Genomic DNA, 16,176 nt, shown 5'->3' with positions numbered 1-16,176 from the left:
CCGTAGACAGGGAGATTTTTGCTAAGTTATATGGAGAACACCCAACGACTGTCTTTTACAAAGTGTGGATGGCTTTTTTTTTAATGTGGGCATTCATAGGAGCTGACCAAAGCAGCAGTCCCCAAACGTGTGGGGGCTTCGGAAAGTTTGTGGGGATTTCCCATCCTTCCCTTCCCCCTGAAGTTTTTGGAGCCCCCTTGTACACAATTTATTTAATCATCTTATGTTCTAAAAATTTTTTATAGTACTATGGATAATTTCATAGACATCTGTGTTAAATTTTATAATTTTGTGATCAGCGTTGCTTATTTTCTTTTTACAAAAGAGGGACTTGGTTTAGAGTTTACAAGTTTTGGCAAAGGAAAACAGCTAGAACGAAGAGGGGAAATGACTAGGATTACAATTCTGTTTGATGCCCCTTTCCCTCGTAGCTGGGTTGGGTGTTAGCACTGTTTCTCTTGTCAATGGTACTGGAAAGTTAGAACCCCTAGATCAGCTACTGTTTTGTCTTTAATTCAGTGATAATAATTGGGCTCCCGTCTCCTCCCTACCTGCTAAACCACAACTGCTCATTTGTGGGCCTGAGGATTCGGCATGTAAAGCAGACTTCGGTTTGAGATGTCGCCTTATGGGGCTTCTCCTTCACCAAGGGTTTGCTATGTAGTAGCGCTGAGCTTGCTGGTGCTCCGGGAAGATAAGATACACTTCTCCAGTGTGCTTGCGTCTTGGCAGACAGGGTGTGGCTGGCTTAGGATGCCCTCCCATTGCCTTTCTCAGGATTGGTTGATTCGAGCAGCAGGATGGTATTCTATAGAATCGGCAGTTCACTTCATTTTTCTGCCTATGCACTGAAGTACAAGATTTTTGTAAAGATAGTAGAAACATATTAAACATTTAAGAAATTGTGTATTAAAACTCTCCCATGGAACAGTTTTATGTAGATAGACTTAATTTTCCATGGGAGAAAAACTAAGGGTCAGTCTTATTTTGTGAAATTAAAAGACTTGATTGCTCACAGGCCTCGACGAAGCAATCTACCACATCTTCTGATGTTGACACCGAAGAACAGGAAACTCGTCCAGTTTCCAAGGAGGATTCTGACCGGGAAGAGAAGGGCAGCAGTGAGGTGTGTTAAATCTCTATTGCATTTTAAATACATTTTGTTTTGAGGAACAAATTGTAGTGTACTGAATACTTTGGCAAAGGGAGAAAAGGAATCTTTAATGAACTTGGTCACGACTGAGGGGGTGCTGGAGGCTTAGTGCCTGTCAACTTGAATTATATAAGAATTTCTGCATCCTTCAGTTGTGTGGCTTTGTTACTAGGAAGTTACTTCCCTGTGACGAGCCACAGGGTCTAAGTGGTCAGGAGCAATGAGAGGTGTGGGGCAGAGGTGCTGGCTCAGGCAGTCTCGGGTTGGAAGAGCTGGCGTGGTTCCCACTCTACCTGATTACCTTGTTGGCAAGCAGAAGTTAAGGGACCTCCAAAGCCCCAGCAACCTGTAGGCCCACAGTCCTAATGGCGAGGATTCCACCGTGGAATAAAATCACTAATACATTTAAATAGATTAGCCTCCTGGCACTCTAGTCATGTGGTATTTTTGGTTTGTTTTGTTTTTGATCTATGGTTGGCATGCAAGCTTTACTTCGTTATAAGAAAATGTGGCCAGGTCTTTCAAATGCTAAGACTTTCAATATCTGCAATTGCAAAGGTTAGAGAAGCAAAAAAGAGCTTCCCAGAACTTAAAGTGAAATGTGCTGTGACTTTTGGGTTAGGAAACTTCCCTTCAATACTGACAGTTTTTCAGCTTCATCTGTATTTTTTAGGATGTGCCTAAAGGAATTGATGTGACTACTCCGAGAGCTGCCAGAAGAGGGAGAAAGAGGAAGGTACTGGCAACCTGCGGGGTCCACACACAGGTTTTATTTAAATTGGATAGGGCACAAGTGCAAAAACATTTTGGAAATTTTTTTTCATAAAGGGAAGCTTGTGTTGTGTGCTTGCCCAGCCTCTCTCTTGTCAGTGTTAGTGCTGGTTACCTTACCTGTAAGCGAAGTTGAATGGTAACCGAGGTCTCACGCTCCAGTTTTCATGCATTTCAGTGACTTGGATGTCTTTTCTTCTCTATTCACACTGGTTAACAGCATGTCGTCCTGGGGTGGAGAGGATGGAATGAGTGGCACATGTAAAACCTCAGAGGTGTCGATGTAGACGCTCTGGGATCAGGTTGGGGCCAGGCGTATGTGTGGTCTAAATGCTAGTAGGCTTTTTAGGGGAGTATACCTTGAGCTGATGTTCCAGGGAAAGTTCTGTGATGTTCTTTGAGAACAATTGGAGAGTTCCTTAGATGGGGCTAGTGTTTTTTCAAAGTACAAAAATGGGTGGGAGACAGCTGCTTAAGGGTCCACCCATTCTTTATTCTTCCACTTCTTGTCTCTTTTTGCTGTTTTTATGATTATTATCAACTCTCCATTTCCCTTCTAATTGACTCTTAACCTTTAATCTGCTTTAATGCTTAGATCAATAATACTGATTCTCCCCAGGGCCATTGTTGTTTCAGGAAAGTCCCACTAGAGTTTCCAGGGCTCTTTCCTCTCCATCAACAGGAAAGCCTCTTTCAGGAAAATGGAACAACTCCAAGGACAGACAAGATTGGAGTCTCGTTTCAAAAATAAAGCTTGTAAAAACTGTGTGATCTAATTAGATATATCAAGAGCGTCATCTATTGCCTAATCTAAAATGAGAGTATTATCAGTAGGCCAAGTGTTAGATTTTTCGGCAGTCAACGAAAAAACGTTTCTAAATATGGTAAGAGTTGAGGTGACTGTTTTCTGCCCTGTGTTCCTTCGAGAAAGGAGCCTGACTTCTCACAAATGGCCACTGCAGGCTCGAGGTGTAAGCCCAAGACTGAGGAGGATGTCTGCGTAACACAACGGAAAGTTACATTACAGCTCATTAACCCTAAAGTAGTTTCGTTTCTTGTCATTGGATTAAAGTTGGTCGGCCTCTTCCGTGCTAAGTAAGTGAATGTCGTCTTTGTGGTCCAGGCAGAAAAGCAAGGAGAAAGCGAGGAAAGTGGAGCCGTGTCACCAGCCGGAGCATCCGTCCATCTGAAAGCAAGTCCAAAGAGAGGACGGCCTGCAGGTGGGTTTGCGATGGGAAAGGGTGCAGTTGCAGGGACTTGAAACATTATGGCTGCCACTCTGTAACGAGATGATTGTATCCATTTGAAATAATTGTTTGGCTATATTTCATGTTCTATCTTAGCCCTACTGCCTTCTCTTTGCATTAGAGGCAAATGAACTCATTACCATGAATGAGTTCATTTGACCTTTCGCCTCTGAGGCTGAACACAGAAGCCAAACCTGCACCGCAGCCAGGTTTTTTTAATATGAAGTCCGCCATCTTTGTTCTGTGAAGCAACTGGTGGGTTAGAACCATGGATCTGTGGGTGGTGGCCGAGTGCCTTACCCATTGTATCAACAGAATCCCCAATGAGGCATCATCGGGTTAAAAGCAAACCCACTGCCACTGACTTGGCTCTAACTCACAGCGGCCCTACAGGACATAGTAGCGTGTCTCTGCAGAGTAGAGGGTCTCTGCACTAGAAGCCTCTGAGAACAAACAGCTTCGCTTTTCCCACAGAGCAGGGGGAGGGCTCGGGTGCTGACATTTCAGTAGCATCCTGATGTGAAAGCTACTCCACCACCAAGGTTCCTCTGCCTGGTGTGCGCTTTCTGAGTGGGGTCAATGCCTGAGAAACGGCATCTGACTTCCATAAATAGTGAAAAAACATCATTTTTTCATTTCCTATTTAAGGTGTTTTCATAATTTAGCAATTGGAAATACTTTAAAAGGGCCTTTATGCATTACTCTCTAAAATAAGTCTTTTTTTCATAATTGTCTTAATATTGTTGATACAGAATTTTAAATCTGTGAGCTTCTCATCATAAAAGAAAGTTGGCATTTAACAGATGTTTTTCCCCATGTGAACATTAGCTACAGAAGTCAAGATTCCAAAACCACGAGGCAGACCCAAAATGGTAAAACCGTCTTGCCCTTCAGAGAGTGACATGTGAGTTTATTCTTAATGTACATCTAGTAATGTATTAAATGAAGCCTTTGATATTAACATATTTTCTCTTTTCAATTTTATAGGAAATTTGTTATTACTATATTTCTTATAGTTAAAGTATGTTGGGAAATAAAATAATAGATAAGGGGTGGAAAAGTCTGCTGATGGTAATTAATTACATTAAGATAATTCTTCATTTACCAGGATGTAATAATTATATGAGAAATAGAAACAATTGAGTAAATAGTATATTCAGACATAATATATTTGAGATAATTCCCCTAAATCTTTTTTAGCTCCTCCATAATCACTTAAAGATGATTTTCAAAGTTTTGTGTTAAAATTTTAAAATTAAAAAAAATTTTAAATATATTTTGCAGTGAAAACTATTTAATACCTTAAAAAGTAGAAAGTTCATGTCCCACTTGCCCTAAGTTCTTCTTCCTTTATGGACTCAGTTTGACTTTTGTGGTGTAAAGTTCACCAGGAGGGGAGTATATTTAAGCAAATATGACCAACCTCTACATAGCTATTGTGTTTATTTACATTGGGCTTTTGAATGAAACGATTGTTTTTATAGGAAACTTTCAATTGGTTATAGAACACTATTTGAGATTTGGTACTGTTCAACCAAAACATATCTAAGGAGCTTTATTTTTTTATTTTTATGCCAAGGTAACTGTTAAATGTACACTAAAGAATTAAGTGACACTCAGCATGGTTTAACTATTAAAGTGAAATTTAAGAAATTAGGGACGGTGCAAGTGAATTGTTTCTGTTTTATAACATAACAAATGAATCTCATCCTTTTTCAAGATCGCGGGAATCATGGATCATTGGCTAGAAGTGTAGAATTTACAAAGTCCCGAATGCCTTGATCATAGTGTTTTGAACCGAAACATAAGAGAGCTTTAGTTCTTCCCCTCACTGTTAATGTACACATCCATACACGGATCTGAAACGGGACCTTCAGGTGGACTCCCATGTGTCAACGAGATAAAAAGTACATAGTCGCTATCAAAGACACAAAATCATCTCTGCAGACCTGTTCTCGATAAGGAATGCTTTCTTAGGGGGCCCAGGAGCCCATGTGGAATAGTGACTTAAAGCCCTCCCCCTCAACTCTTAACCCAGAGGTCCGTGGTTCAAACCCACTGGCCCGCATGTAAGCGAAAGCTGTGGCAGTCTACTTGAAGATTGTCTGCTGTGGGAGCTGTGTGGGGACCCAGTTCAATGGCGGCTTTCTTAGGGTCACTAGGAGTCCAAATTGACCTGGCAGTGGATTTTTGGTTTTCTCCCTAGAAATAGATTTCCAGTCCATTTCTGTTCTTGGACTCGATTATTAAGAGCTAACAAATTAATTTTTATATTTGACAGGTTAAAATTTTTCTGTCGATTTTAAAACGTAATGGAATGTTAAAATTAAAAATTTTATTTGTGCCTTTTCTATCCATTTAAAATAAATGTCAGTGTAACATGGAAATGATAACATGTACAATATGTATAACAATTTCCAGATAAAAAGATCGTTTCACTTAATCTCCGTGTTGCTGGGGCACTTGTGTGGTGGTCACCGGCTTTGGCATTGAGATGTTCGACTTGGCCTTTACCTGAGGCACCGTTATTTCTCAGCCGTCGAGTGGAACGGGTTGACCTGAAGATCTTTCGTGGCCGCCTTAAACTCAGTGATTAAATTATATGAGCTATGTAAACTAAAATTCCTTGTTCAGTAAGAAAGGTTGGATTTTAAACTTTGTCCATTCTTCAAATTGTTGTGTTACTTGAACTGAAGTAATATTTCTATCCAAAACGATACCTGTGGTCAGGCTAAGAGACGAGGACAGAACAGTGGGCTGTGTTTGCCCTGGTAACTGTAGCTGCACTGGGCCTGTGGAGCACGTTCAGTGTCTGGCATGTGGCATGGGAATTCAGCGAGCACTGTAACTGAGCTTATTTTTATTTAAAAAAAATTTTTTTGAGCTTATTGATTGGAAGTACACTTTATCATTATGGAAATTTTAGTGATAGCATACAAATGGCTTTAAAATGACCATATTCAATTACATTTCTATGATTGTATGTTTTTCCAGCATGTACTTTTAAAATGAAAAAAATTACTTGTTAGTAGAAATTTTTTAAGAGTCAGGAGTGTTGCTCATGTTACTTACTGATATATCTCTGGAGTTACAGTGCTTTGGCTGGATCCATAAGATGATGGATGGATGACATTTCAGTAAACTTGGAAATTAAGATACTCACTTTGTTTCTTTTTTCTTCACTTTGTTTCTATAATGCTACTTCGGTTTGTTTGTTTTCCGTTTCGAGTTTATACAAAGTTCAGATGAATTTGTTTTACGGTTGGGTGGAAAAGACAAAATTTGCCTTAACACAAAAACTGAATAACTTACTGCTACTTAAAATATGTAGGTGGAATGAAAGGAAGTTTGTGCTTGAATGACAAATATTGATAATACGGAAAAGCTCATTTTTCATTGTTACATTCTAAAATTAGGGGAACCGAAGAAGAGAAAAGTAAGAAAAAAGGGCACGAGGAAAAACAACCCAAAAAGCAACTGAAAAAGGAAGAAGAGGGCCAAAAGGAAGAAGATAAACCAAGAAAAGAGCCAGACAAAAAAGAAGGGAAGAAAGAAGTAGAATCAAAACGGAAAAATATACCCAAAGCAGGGGTTGCGTCTACGTCTGATTCTGAAGAAGAAGGGGATGATCAAGAAGGGGAAAAGGTAGAAGGTTCATGTGCTAAATAAGGGACTTCCTTGGTAAACTGCTGTGTGCCCAGTCCCTTTCACGCGCTGGGAAAGTCTGTATATCCATGAGAATAGATTGGCGGGCTTGTTTTCCAAAGGGCCTCCGCTTGGGTTTGAATCATCCACTCTTGGATTGGCCTTCAAATGCATAAACTATTTCCACCACTCCGAGCTCTAAGTAACTTTGAAAGCTAGCCTGAATTAGTTCAACAGCATAGTTGAAATGTATTATATTGTACTTTTTAAATGTTTTTTTGAAAATACTGATATGGATGTTATATATTCCATTTTTAAAAGTCAAAATTACACGCACTAGGTGGTGACCACTGAAGACAAGGTATATACTGTGGTTTTACGCCCAAAACCCATGTTAGGTGAAACCACGCAGCACCCCTCAGGAAAGTCGTTTCCTGTGCACTTTTAATTGCACGAGGTGCAGGGTGTGTGAAAAACGCACGATGCAGGTTCATAGCCCAAAGAAACACTTCCCACTCTTGAAGCCTTCTTGCTGTCTCATCAGCAGTACTTACTGGGCACGACAGTCGAGAATCTCATTAGCAACTATACATACCCTTTTCCTTAAGTCTCCGTGTTTTGCTCATTTTATCTGATATTGTAATATCTAAGAAGCAAGGAACGTTTAAGTTGGGCAGCTTGAGGGAGGGAGGGAGACTGGTGCCCTACCAGGAATGAAGACCCAAGGCAGAGTTTTGATGTGGAAAAAATTAGGCTGACATAATTAATTTTGATCAGTGGGCTTTTCCATTAGGACAGAACTAGAGATGTGGGTAATTTTTCAGCAGAAAGTATTTTGTTTCTGTATACAACTTGAGATGCTTTTTTTCCTCCCTTGATTGTAATCGTGTACGCACGAATCCTAACTCTGCACATGGAACAGAAGAGAAAAGGTGGACGGAGCTTTCCGACTGCTCCCCGGAGAAACGTGCTGAAAGGGCAGCATGAGAAGGAAGCTACAGACCGGAAACGCAAGCAGGAGGAGCAAATGGAGACTGAGCAGTAAGTAGTTCTTTAGCTTTCTTCTTGGCTTCTTTATAAAGCTGCCGTAAAACTTCCCAACACTAAAAGGCTCACTATTTAGACTTTGCTAGTTGAAGCCTTTTGAGCAGAAGTGACGCTCTCCCACATTAGTGGGATTCTCTGTAGAGGATGCTGTTCCTGTTTCAGGATGAAAACCCCTGAGGTAATTACCATAGGAATTAATCTCTTAATTTAAATGAAACCCAGTTGGAATTTACAAGTGGCTCTGCAGACACTGTACTCATGCTCTCCTCACAGTGTAGTAAACGCAGAAAGACTGGTGCGGAGAAGACATGCAGCATGCGCTTTCTCATGGTCCCACCAGTTTGAGTCGGAAACCCAGGAAGTCAGTAAAGTCCATTTGCAGGTGGAGTGGGTTCACCTTGGAAGAGGACTCTTAGTGCGATGTTGTCAAAGAACCAAGAGTATCTGCTCACCATAGGGAGTTTCTTAGCCTTTACCGTTGATTATGAAAGTTGTATTACAAAAAGGAAATCAATACCAATGGTAATGATTAGACTTCATGATTCTAGTTAATGTTTCCTTAGTTCATCTTTAAACTGTCATTTCTGAGTTCTTTTCTCTGAAAAGCTTTTTCTTTGTGAAGTTCTCTCTTCTGACTAAACTTGTGCTGCGTTAGTCAGATGTGCCTTTCACAATATGCTCCAGGTCAAGTCACTAAGGCACAATTTACAACGGGCATTGAAATGCTCTACCGGCTATTAACTAACTTGGTACTATCTTTTTACAATACATCCTTATGCCTGGAGACTGCTCACGTCTAGAATGTGGTTATCTGTTCTTGTTTGGAGGATATATAAGCAATTTCATCGACTTGAAGGGAGTAAATTAACTATCGAAAGGCCAAAATGTTACTCCCTCTAATTTGTCAGACAGTAGCCACTTAATGTGAATTTTGCTAATTTTTTTGGTTACCTACCTTCTATCATTTTACTGAAAAGATGTTGGACTCATTGCTTTAAGCGTACTGTGGCCCCAAATTCAGGATATAAAATTAGATGTGACGAAGTGAAACTAGCCCAAATAGCCTTCATTCAGTACCATTATTTTTATGTGTTTCAGTTTCTTTTTGAATGTCCTCCGAATGTAACTTTCTCAAATTCTAATATTTGTGTTTTCTCTCCTTCTCCTGTTATTACAAAACTTTGTACTTGGACAGTTTTGCTCTGTAAAGCATTTCAGATGCAGCGTGTATGAAATGCATTATGCAAAATAAAGTTTATTGTATTGTATTCCCAGCCAAACAACATGTAATCTACAGTAATAAAAAATATATCTCATTTTGGGCTCAAAGCATTAATGCAGTTACTGAGAGGAGAACAGCAGTGGAGCAAACAGGAGATGAAGATCTTGACACAGACTCATTGGACTGAACCCCCCTCCCCCCCCGATGGAAGAATGTTCCAGACTCTAAATTGAGGACTTCATTATTAATGCATTATTACTGTGTTATGATTGTTTCAAAAATTACTGTAAGGTACACACTACATACTAAAGTCAGCCATCATTCCTGTTACAGTTATCAGCAAGCTTGAAAACGAAGCTTTGTATATTTTGAGTTATAACCAGCTCAGCTGAAGGTGGTGATTGTGCATATCATTTCATTTATAAAATATAAACCTACATTCTGTTTTGACGCTAGGTATTAAACTTGGAGTAGCTACACCCCCGAGAAATGGGCACTGTGCCCTCACCCTGACCTTCCTTTGTTGTTAATTCTTTAAAATACTGTTTTTTTTTAATCCTGAGAGATTAAACCAGTAGACTTGTTAAGAAACAAAAAAATGAAACTGTAACCAAAATTTTAAAATAAAGTTTTTTTTTTTACAAAAAAACTTGATATTTTTTGTTCTTGTCTATTTTAATTGGTTCATAATATGGCCCCACTCCAAACTGAGGTTCAAGAAATTGTAAATTTTTAAGAGGTTTATTTTTATGGTTTATAGAAAGTTGGTGCCGTTGCATTGGTCAAATAGTACATACATGTTGAGATAAATTGGCAAACTATTTTAATGATAGTTATCTTGAAACAAAAACCGTCAAACTCCTTAAGTGATCTACTCTTTGGCGATATGGGGAACAAGACCGGTCTGTTTGGATATCTTTTTTTATCGTGGCTGTTCAGACTCTGGAATTACGCTGGCATTCTCTTCCCTCATTCCCGTGTGTCCACTGAACAACTGTGATATTTTTAACACACTACTCTTCATGTTGGAAATAAAATCTCACCACGAGCAATTTAAAATGACTGCGATGTCATTAAACTGCAATTCTAGCTCGTTCTTTTACTTTTTCTTATTTGTGTTGCTGTAGTACAACAGTGTTCACATGAGTCACGTCTTTTGTGTTCTAGACTATTAAAAAAATACATAGGAATTGTGCATTTGGTAACCATTCGGCAAAGTTCAGTGTTTTGAAATATTTGTGTTAACATTTGATAGGCAGAATAAAGATGAAGGAAAGAAGCCAGAAGTTAAGAAAGTGGAGAAGAAGCGAGGTTAGTTACTTTATTTTGTAAGGTGTGTAAAACTAGAAGTTATACCACCACTGCTATTTTATGATTTTGGAATCTTTTACATCCTGAATACTTTTTCGTCAAGTCCCTGAGGCAGTACAATTGAATTAATGAACCATAGTTAGGTGAAGTTGATAGGTAGTTTTCATTAAATTTTAGTAGTTAATATTTATACAGTCAGGTTGCTAAATTACATTGTCAAAAGTCTGGATACTTTCCTGCGCATACATGTCACACATCTGCTTTCATAAAGAGAGATTCTAATTTTAGTTAAACTTCATTTGTTTGGGAGAAACATTTAAGGGGATGGGGAAACACCTTATTTTAAGGTAGCGGGGGATTTTATGCTTGTAATGAGGCGTACTTTATAAATACCCAGGATGAACACTAACTCTGCCTCCCTGAGTGATGGAAGCTATCGTTCCATTAACAGTTCAGCGTGCGTTGCTGAGTGCTAATTATATAAGAATGCGCTGCATACTCCAGAATGCAGAGTATCTACTACAGCATCTATTCGTGTATAAGCCATGGTTTTCAGCCCATTTTTATGCGGTTTTTGTGGTAAAATGCGGTGTCTTGGCTGATACTCGGGTCGGCTCATATTTGATTATGTGGTACATTCATACTAGGTTTTAGAAGGACACCTGTATTGGAAAACTATTCATTGTCTTCCACGTATTTTAATTTATAGAAACATCAATGGATTCTCGGCTTCAAAGGATACATGCTGAAATTAAAAATTCACTCAAAATTGATAATCTCGTAAGTGCTCATTCAAACTCGTGAATGCCTCATTCCAAAACATGGCGCTGCTTTCGTAGCGTAATCTCTCCTCCAACGATTTCATACGTGAGTGTGTACAAAGATGGACAGGGAGAGTTACTAGTTATTTTGTAACACCTTTTAATATTCAAGATTTATCTTCAATAACAGATTATATCATCATAATTAACTTGTGAATTGTTTTATCATGAAGGACGTGGACAGATGTATTGAGGCCTTGGATGAACTTGCTTCACTTCAGGTCACGATGCAACAAGCTCAGAAACACACAGAGATGATTACAACACTGAAAAAAGTAAGTGAGCTCAAGTATTGTTTTAAAAAGCTTCCTCTTAAGTTCATTACAATCCTTTAGAAATGGATAGTGATGGAATGTAATTAATGTCGCTGAAGTGTTTAGGTAGAAACGGTGGAGGAGGAAACATTTTGTCATATACATTAGTATGTTAAAATTGGCATAATTAAAGAAACCATGCCCATTAAATCTACTTTGGTTTTCTGCCCCAGGATGATCACTTACCTGGGATCCTAATCTGACAAGTTGTTGCTTTCATGGAGCTTTCCCCTGAGCTGTAGCTAAATTTGACCCACTGGACTGTCTCATAGACATGGTTGCTGTAGCACTCTGTTCTAAAGATGAAGGGGCTCAAAGGGGATCTGAAACCCCCCCCCCCCCCCAGCACGGCAGCTGCTAGTTTTTAAAAGAACAATTGGAAATAATCACATGTATTTTTCCCCCCTCAGATACGGCGATTCAAAGTTAGTCAGGTTATCATGGAAAAGTCTACAATGTTGTACAACAAGTTTAAGAATATGTTTTTGGTGGGTGAAGGAGACTCTGTGATCACACAAGTGCTGAATAAATCTCTTGCTGAACAAAAACAGCATGAGGAAGCGAATAAAACCAAAGATCAAGGAAAGAAAGGGCCAAACAAAAAGACAGAAAAGGAGCAAACAGGTAAGGGGGGGGCGGGGGGAGACCTGGTTTCTGGGGTGCCTTGAAGGAGGGTGGCCCTCAAAGAGCACAAGCCTGCTTCTCCTAACAACCCACACCCTCATAATCCCGGCTCTGTCCGGCCTGAATTTCTAACCAGACAAGCCCATGGCCATTGGACAGATTCTGACTTGGAGAGGTTGCCAACCCTCTAGCTGGACAACCAATCCTCTCACCAGGGGAAAAATGCCTGTTGAACAAAGGTTTGGTGAAGGTGCGCTAACTGCGTGTTTGTGGCCTTTGCCCTCTGAGAGGAGGGAGGTAGGGCTGGTGGTTACTGAGACAAGGAATAACCTGCTCAAGCCAATTTCCTGAGAAAAGAGACAAAATAGCCATTTGGGCCCCCTTCCTGTTTCTGCTTCATTGGGTGTTACAATACTGCTATGTCGTGTTAAAGGGGACATTAGCTTCCCGATAATCTTGAGCCACACCCCCTCCACAAAGCAGGACATACTATATAGACACTCATGTATAAGCAGAGTTTTCCAGCACGTTTTTTACGGCAAAATTAGGTGCCTCGGCTGACATTTGGGTTGGCTTATACTCGAGCATATATAGTACATGTCCATCCCACGGGGTGTCAAAGGGTTGAGTCATAGTTCCTTTGTGTCAGTCCAAGCCCCATTTTGTTAATTAAATTTTTTTAGTAGCTACTTGATCTAGAAACTAACATCGAAAGGCAATTAGAATTTTTACTCCAATTAAATTAGGGCATGAACAGTCAGTTGACAGAGTAAGCCTTATAGGAAATCCCTCGTAGTGGGGCACAAGATGGTGCCAAATAGGAAAAATATAACTTGTAACAGAGAAAAGATTGCCATCGAGCTGTCTGAAATCTAGCCTACATGTGCTTGTAAGTTTTCGCACCCCTGCAGTCTTGCCGACAGTAATTAACACTAGAGATTGAAGCAGTGATCTGACTTGTTGCGCACATGGCTACATCAAGAATTTGGGTGGTGTCAGAATTTTACAAGACAACTTTTAAAGATAATTTTCATTTTTGAGGTAACAAAGCCTTAAATCTTAAAATCATAATTGAATTTTACACTAGCCTCAAATAAACTCCGTGTGAAACATGAGTAACCTGAAGGCCATGCTCTTTGACTGTGCTCTGTCTCCTTGCCATCCTGTGGAAGGTCCCAAGACGGTAAACGGAGGCTCGGAGGCACAGGACAGTGGGCAGCCCCAGCACAATGGTGACAGCAGTGAAGAAAGCAAAGACCACCACGAGGCTAGTGCTAAGAAAAAGTAAGGACTTGTTTTGCTTTCTTGTGGTTTTAACCTTAGACCTTTTCTAAGGTTATTTGTGTATTTTTAATTACTTAATTCCTTACTTCAGAAAATTACAAGTCAGAAAGGCTCAAAAAGTTCAAATTTTGATTTATTGCTAATTTGCTCACTGTACTCAAGGAAATGAAGCTACAAGACAAAACAAATGACTCCACCCTGCGCCTTCTTTCATGAGAATGGTGGGTCTTCATTGTGCGCCTGCCCCACGGTGGCCAGCTTTCCCAGTGCTGAGCCCTAAGCTTCCTTTCCCAACCCTCCTCCTCTGTGAAAGTTTGTAATGCTATTTCAGATGTAACATTTTCCCGTTCTGAGAATTCACTTTAAAGCTAGAACTATCTTTTCATCTATTTTTGTAGTGATTGAGTGGACAAGACAGTGCCTGCCGCCCTCTCCATTGAGAAAATAAAACCTCATCCTCCTTGCCACCACCCCCTTCTCTGTCCTCCAGGACGGCTAGCGGAGAGATGCGGAGCGATCTCTGAGCGTCCACACTCGGTAACTAGGTGGGAGCACGTGGAACGCAGGAACCTGAGGCATCTGTAATGGTTTTCATGGGAAATATTTAGACTGCTGAGAAATGAAAGTTTTAAATTTTTATAAGCATAGGTTTTGATGTGAAAAATTTGTTTTGGGAGGACAAAATTCCATTATCTTTGTTTAAAATTAAAACATTATTGCTAATTATACTATTTGTGCAGTATTAACAGCTGTAATAAACAGTGAAAGTGTGGGTGGGAAGGGGGGGGGAACCATTTAGAAACCTTTAAGCTGCTTTTCCAGACATTAAGGTTGTAGCATATTTTCAATTAGTGTGTGTAAGTTAATGTGTAATTGATAGTAAAATTACATTTTTAAAAGTGATACCTGTATAATACCTTTCCTCCCCCACCGCCCTAGACTGTAGTTTTTGTGCAGTTTTTACATGTCAGATTTCCCAGATTGTCTCTTCACTACTGTACCTGGGTTCTGTAGAAGTGTGCAGCATTTTATTGGTAACCAAAGTGTTACTTCTATGTAAGTACTCACTCGTTTTATCAAAAGGTCATTTTAATCTTAGTCTACATTGTGCTACACTACCCTGCTTCTTTGTCACAATGTGTGAGCTGTATACCTTTTTGTATGACAACTTGATATCCAACCTAAGTGGAACTGACAGTTTTGTAGCTGGGAATTCAGTGAGATCTCATGACTCTTCCAGCAAAGGGCAAAATGGGTATATACTGGAATGAATGACTGGCATTATGACTATTAACCACCCTCCCTGTAATCAACCATGTAAGATCCTTTATACGTACTATTAGCTAAAATTGAAAACTAAATGATAAAAGTTTATTTTTGAGGAATGTCTCAAGCTTGCTTTTTTAAAGTCACAATCATTAAGGAATTCATTGAAAAATAGTTTTTTTAAAATTTGGAAATCAATGCCTAATGCTTATGCAATAAATAAAAATACTATATAAAATGTAACCTATTTGAAAATATGACTTTAGAAGGTTATTTTTATGTTAATTTCTACATCATGTATGACAGGGATTACAAAGCGTACACACAGAGTACGCAGATGGCTTGAAGGCAGCTGTCGATGACTTAGTGCTTTGTATGCTCACGGGGCTGCCAGGTCAAGCTAACGTTAACATTCAGTGTAAGGCTGCATTAACTGAAGGTTGTTCGCGTTCTAATTTGACTATTTGGGTTAGAGGGTTGTTGTTCAACAGCTTGAAAGGCACTTCACATTTTCTAATAAGATCGTGGGGAAATGGGGTAAAGAGTTAGAATGGTAGCTCGGTGGTTTATAAGCTGCCCCACCGACAGTGGGTGGTAAACACTGTGTATTTTAAGCTCATGGCTAGTTGTTTTATCTACAGATGAAAAGTTTGAGCCTTCAATCATTGGATTTTTACATTCGAATAGTCTTATTAACAATGAATCCAGGGCCTGCTGTTTGGTGGAGCTCTGCTATATTACTAGATATATTTGGATTTGGACAGATTTGTTCTAGTTAAGCCATAAATGTCAATGTGTAAACCTGTTTTGATTAAAAATGTTTTTATTAAACTCCTAGTAAAAGACTTGTTTGCTACTTATAAGAGAAAGAGATGGACTGTGGATTGCTCCTGAGAAAATACATGAGGGGGACTTAGAATGTTGACAGGAAAACCCAGCTCTCTTAATTTCCAGTGAACTGTCCTGTTGGCCATCCAGGCATGGTGGAGACAGGGTAACTAAAAACTAAGCTCAAAATAAAAGATCTCATTTGTCCGCCCTCCCTCCTTTTTTTCCTGATAACTCAGCAAATTGGCAGCTTCCCTAAAGGAGCTACAGAATATTCAATCCAGAACCGAGAATTAATCATATTTGTATCCGTTACGTCCCCAAATTTACTTGGCCTATGGCCCCCTTTTCAGGAGTGTTGGAATGGGCGGGGGAAGGGAAATTCACCCAGTAACACAACCCACTCCTGCTTCCAAGCCCCCATGGCAAGGCGATACAATAGCCCAAACTCCAGCATAAAGTACTGGTATTTGCTTTTGCCACCACCACACCCCTATGTATATGAGGCACTGTGTGTATTAAGAAACAGTGCATCGCCTGGTTTGGCTGCCACTGGCTTACACAATTCAGTTATTTCTCACGAAGACCCAGCAGAGTTGTTGAAGAGTTTTCTCACCTGTCTGTGATCATATCTGAACCAGAG

General features: G+C 39.7%; 1 protein-coding gene across 6 annotated transcripts in view; it reads left to right on the top strand.

Annotated features, from left to right (window-relative positions):
• The window catches only part of PSIP1 (PC4 and SRSF1 interacting protein 1), a 30,327-nt gene extending 15,271 nt beyond the window's left edge, over positions 1–15,056 (top strand). The window contains exons 5-16 of one of the 6 annotated variants that reach the window (XM_075559937.1): positions 1,019–1,126; positions 1,827–1,889; positions 3,048–3,144; positions 4,000–4,075; positions 6,588–6,816; positions 7,742–7,857; positions 10,341–10,396; positions 11,106–11,176; positions 11,391–11,492; positions 11,942–12,155; positions 13,328–13,439; positions 13,838–15,056. In XM_075559937.1, coding sequence (XP_075416052.1) covers positions 1,019–1,126; positions 1,827–1,889; positions 3,048–3,144; positions 4,000–4,075; positions 6,588–6,816; positions 7,742–7,857; positions 10,341–10,396; positions 11,106–11,176; positions 11,391–11,492; positions 11,942–12,155; positions 13,328–13,439; positions 13,838–13,844 — 1,251 coding nt within the window. In that variant the 3' untranslated portion in view covers positions 13,845–15,056. Of the gene's footprint in view, positions 1–1,018; positions 1,127–1,826; positions 1,890–3,047; positions 3,145–3,999; positions 4,076–6,587; positions 6,817–7,738; positions 7,858–9,058; positions 9,732–10,340; positions 10,397–11,105; positions 11,177–11,390; positions 11,493–11,941; positions 12,156–13,327; positions 13,440–13,837 lie in introns of those variants that run through there. The other 5 variants (XM_075559935.1, XM_075559938.1, XM_075559940.1 and 2 more) reach the window with 5 other exon arrangements.
• The last annotated feature ends 1,120 nt before the right edge of the window (positions 15,057–16,176 follow it).

This window comes from Tenrec ecaudatus, chromosome 10 (genome assembly GCF_050624435.1).
Source record: "Tenrec ecaudatus isolate mTenEca1 chromosome 10, mTenEca1.hap1, whole genome shotgun sequence".
Classification (NCBI taxonomy): Eukaryota; Metazoa; Chordata; class Mammalia; order Afrosoricida; family Tenrecidae; genus Tenrec; species Tenrec ecaudatus.
The sequence above is the reverse complement of the archived record's forward strand: the minus strand, read 5'-3'. Positions and strand labels throughout refer to the sequence as shown.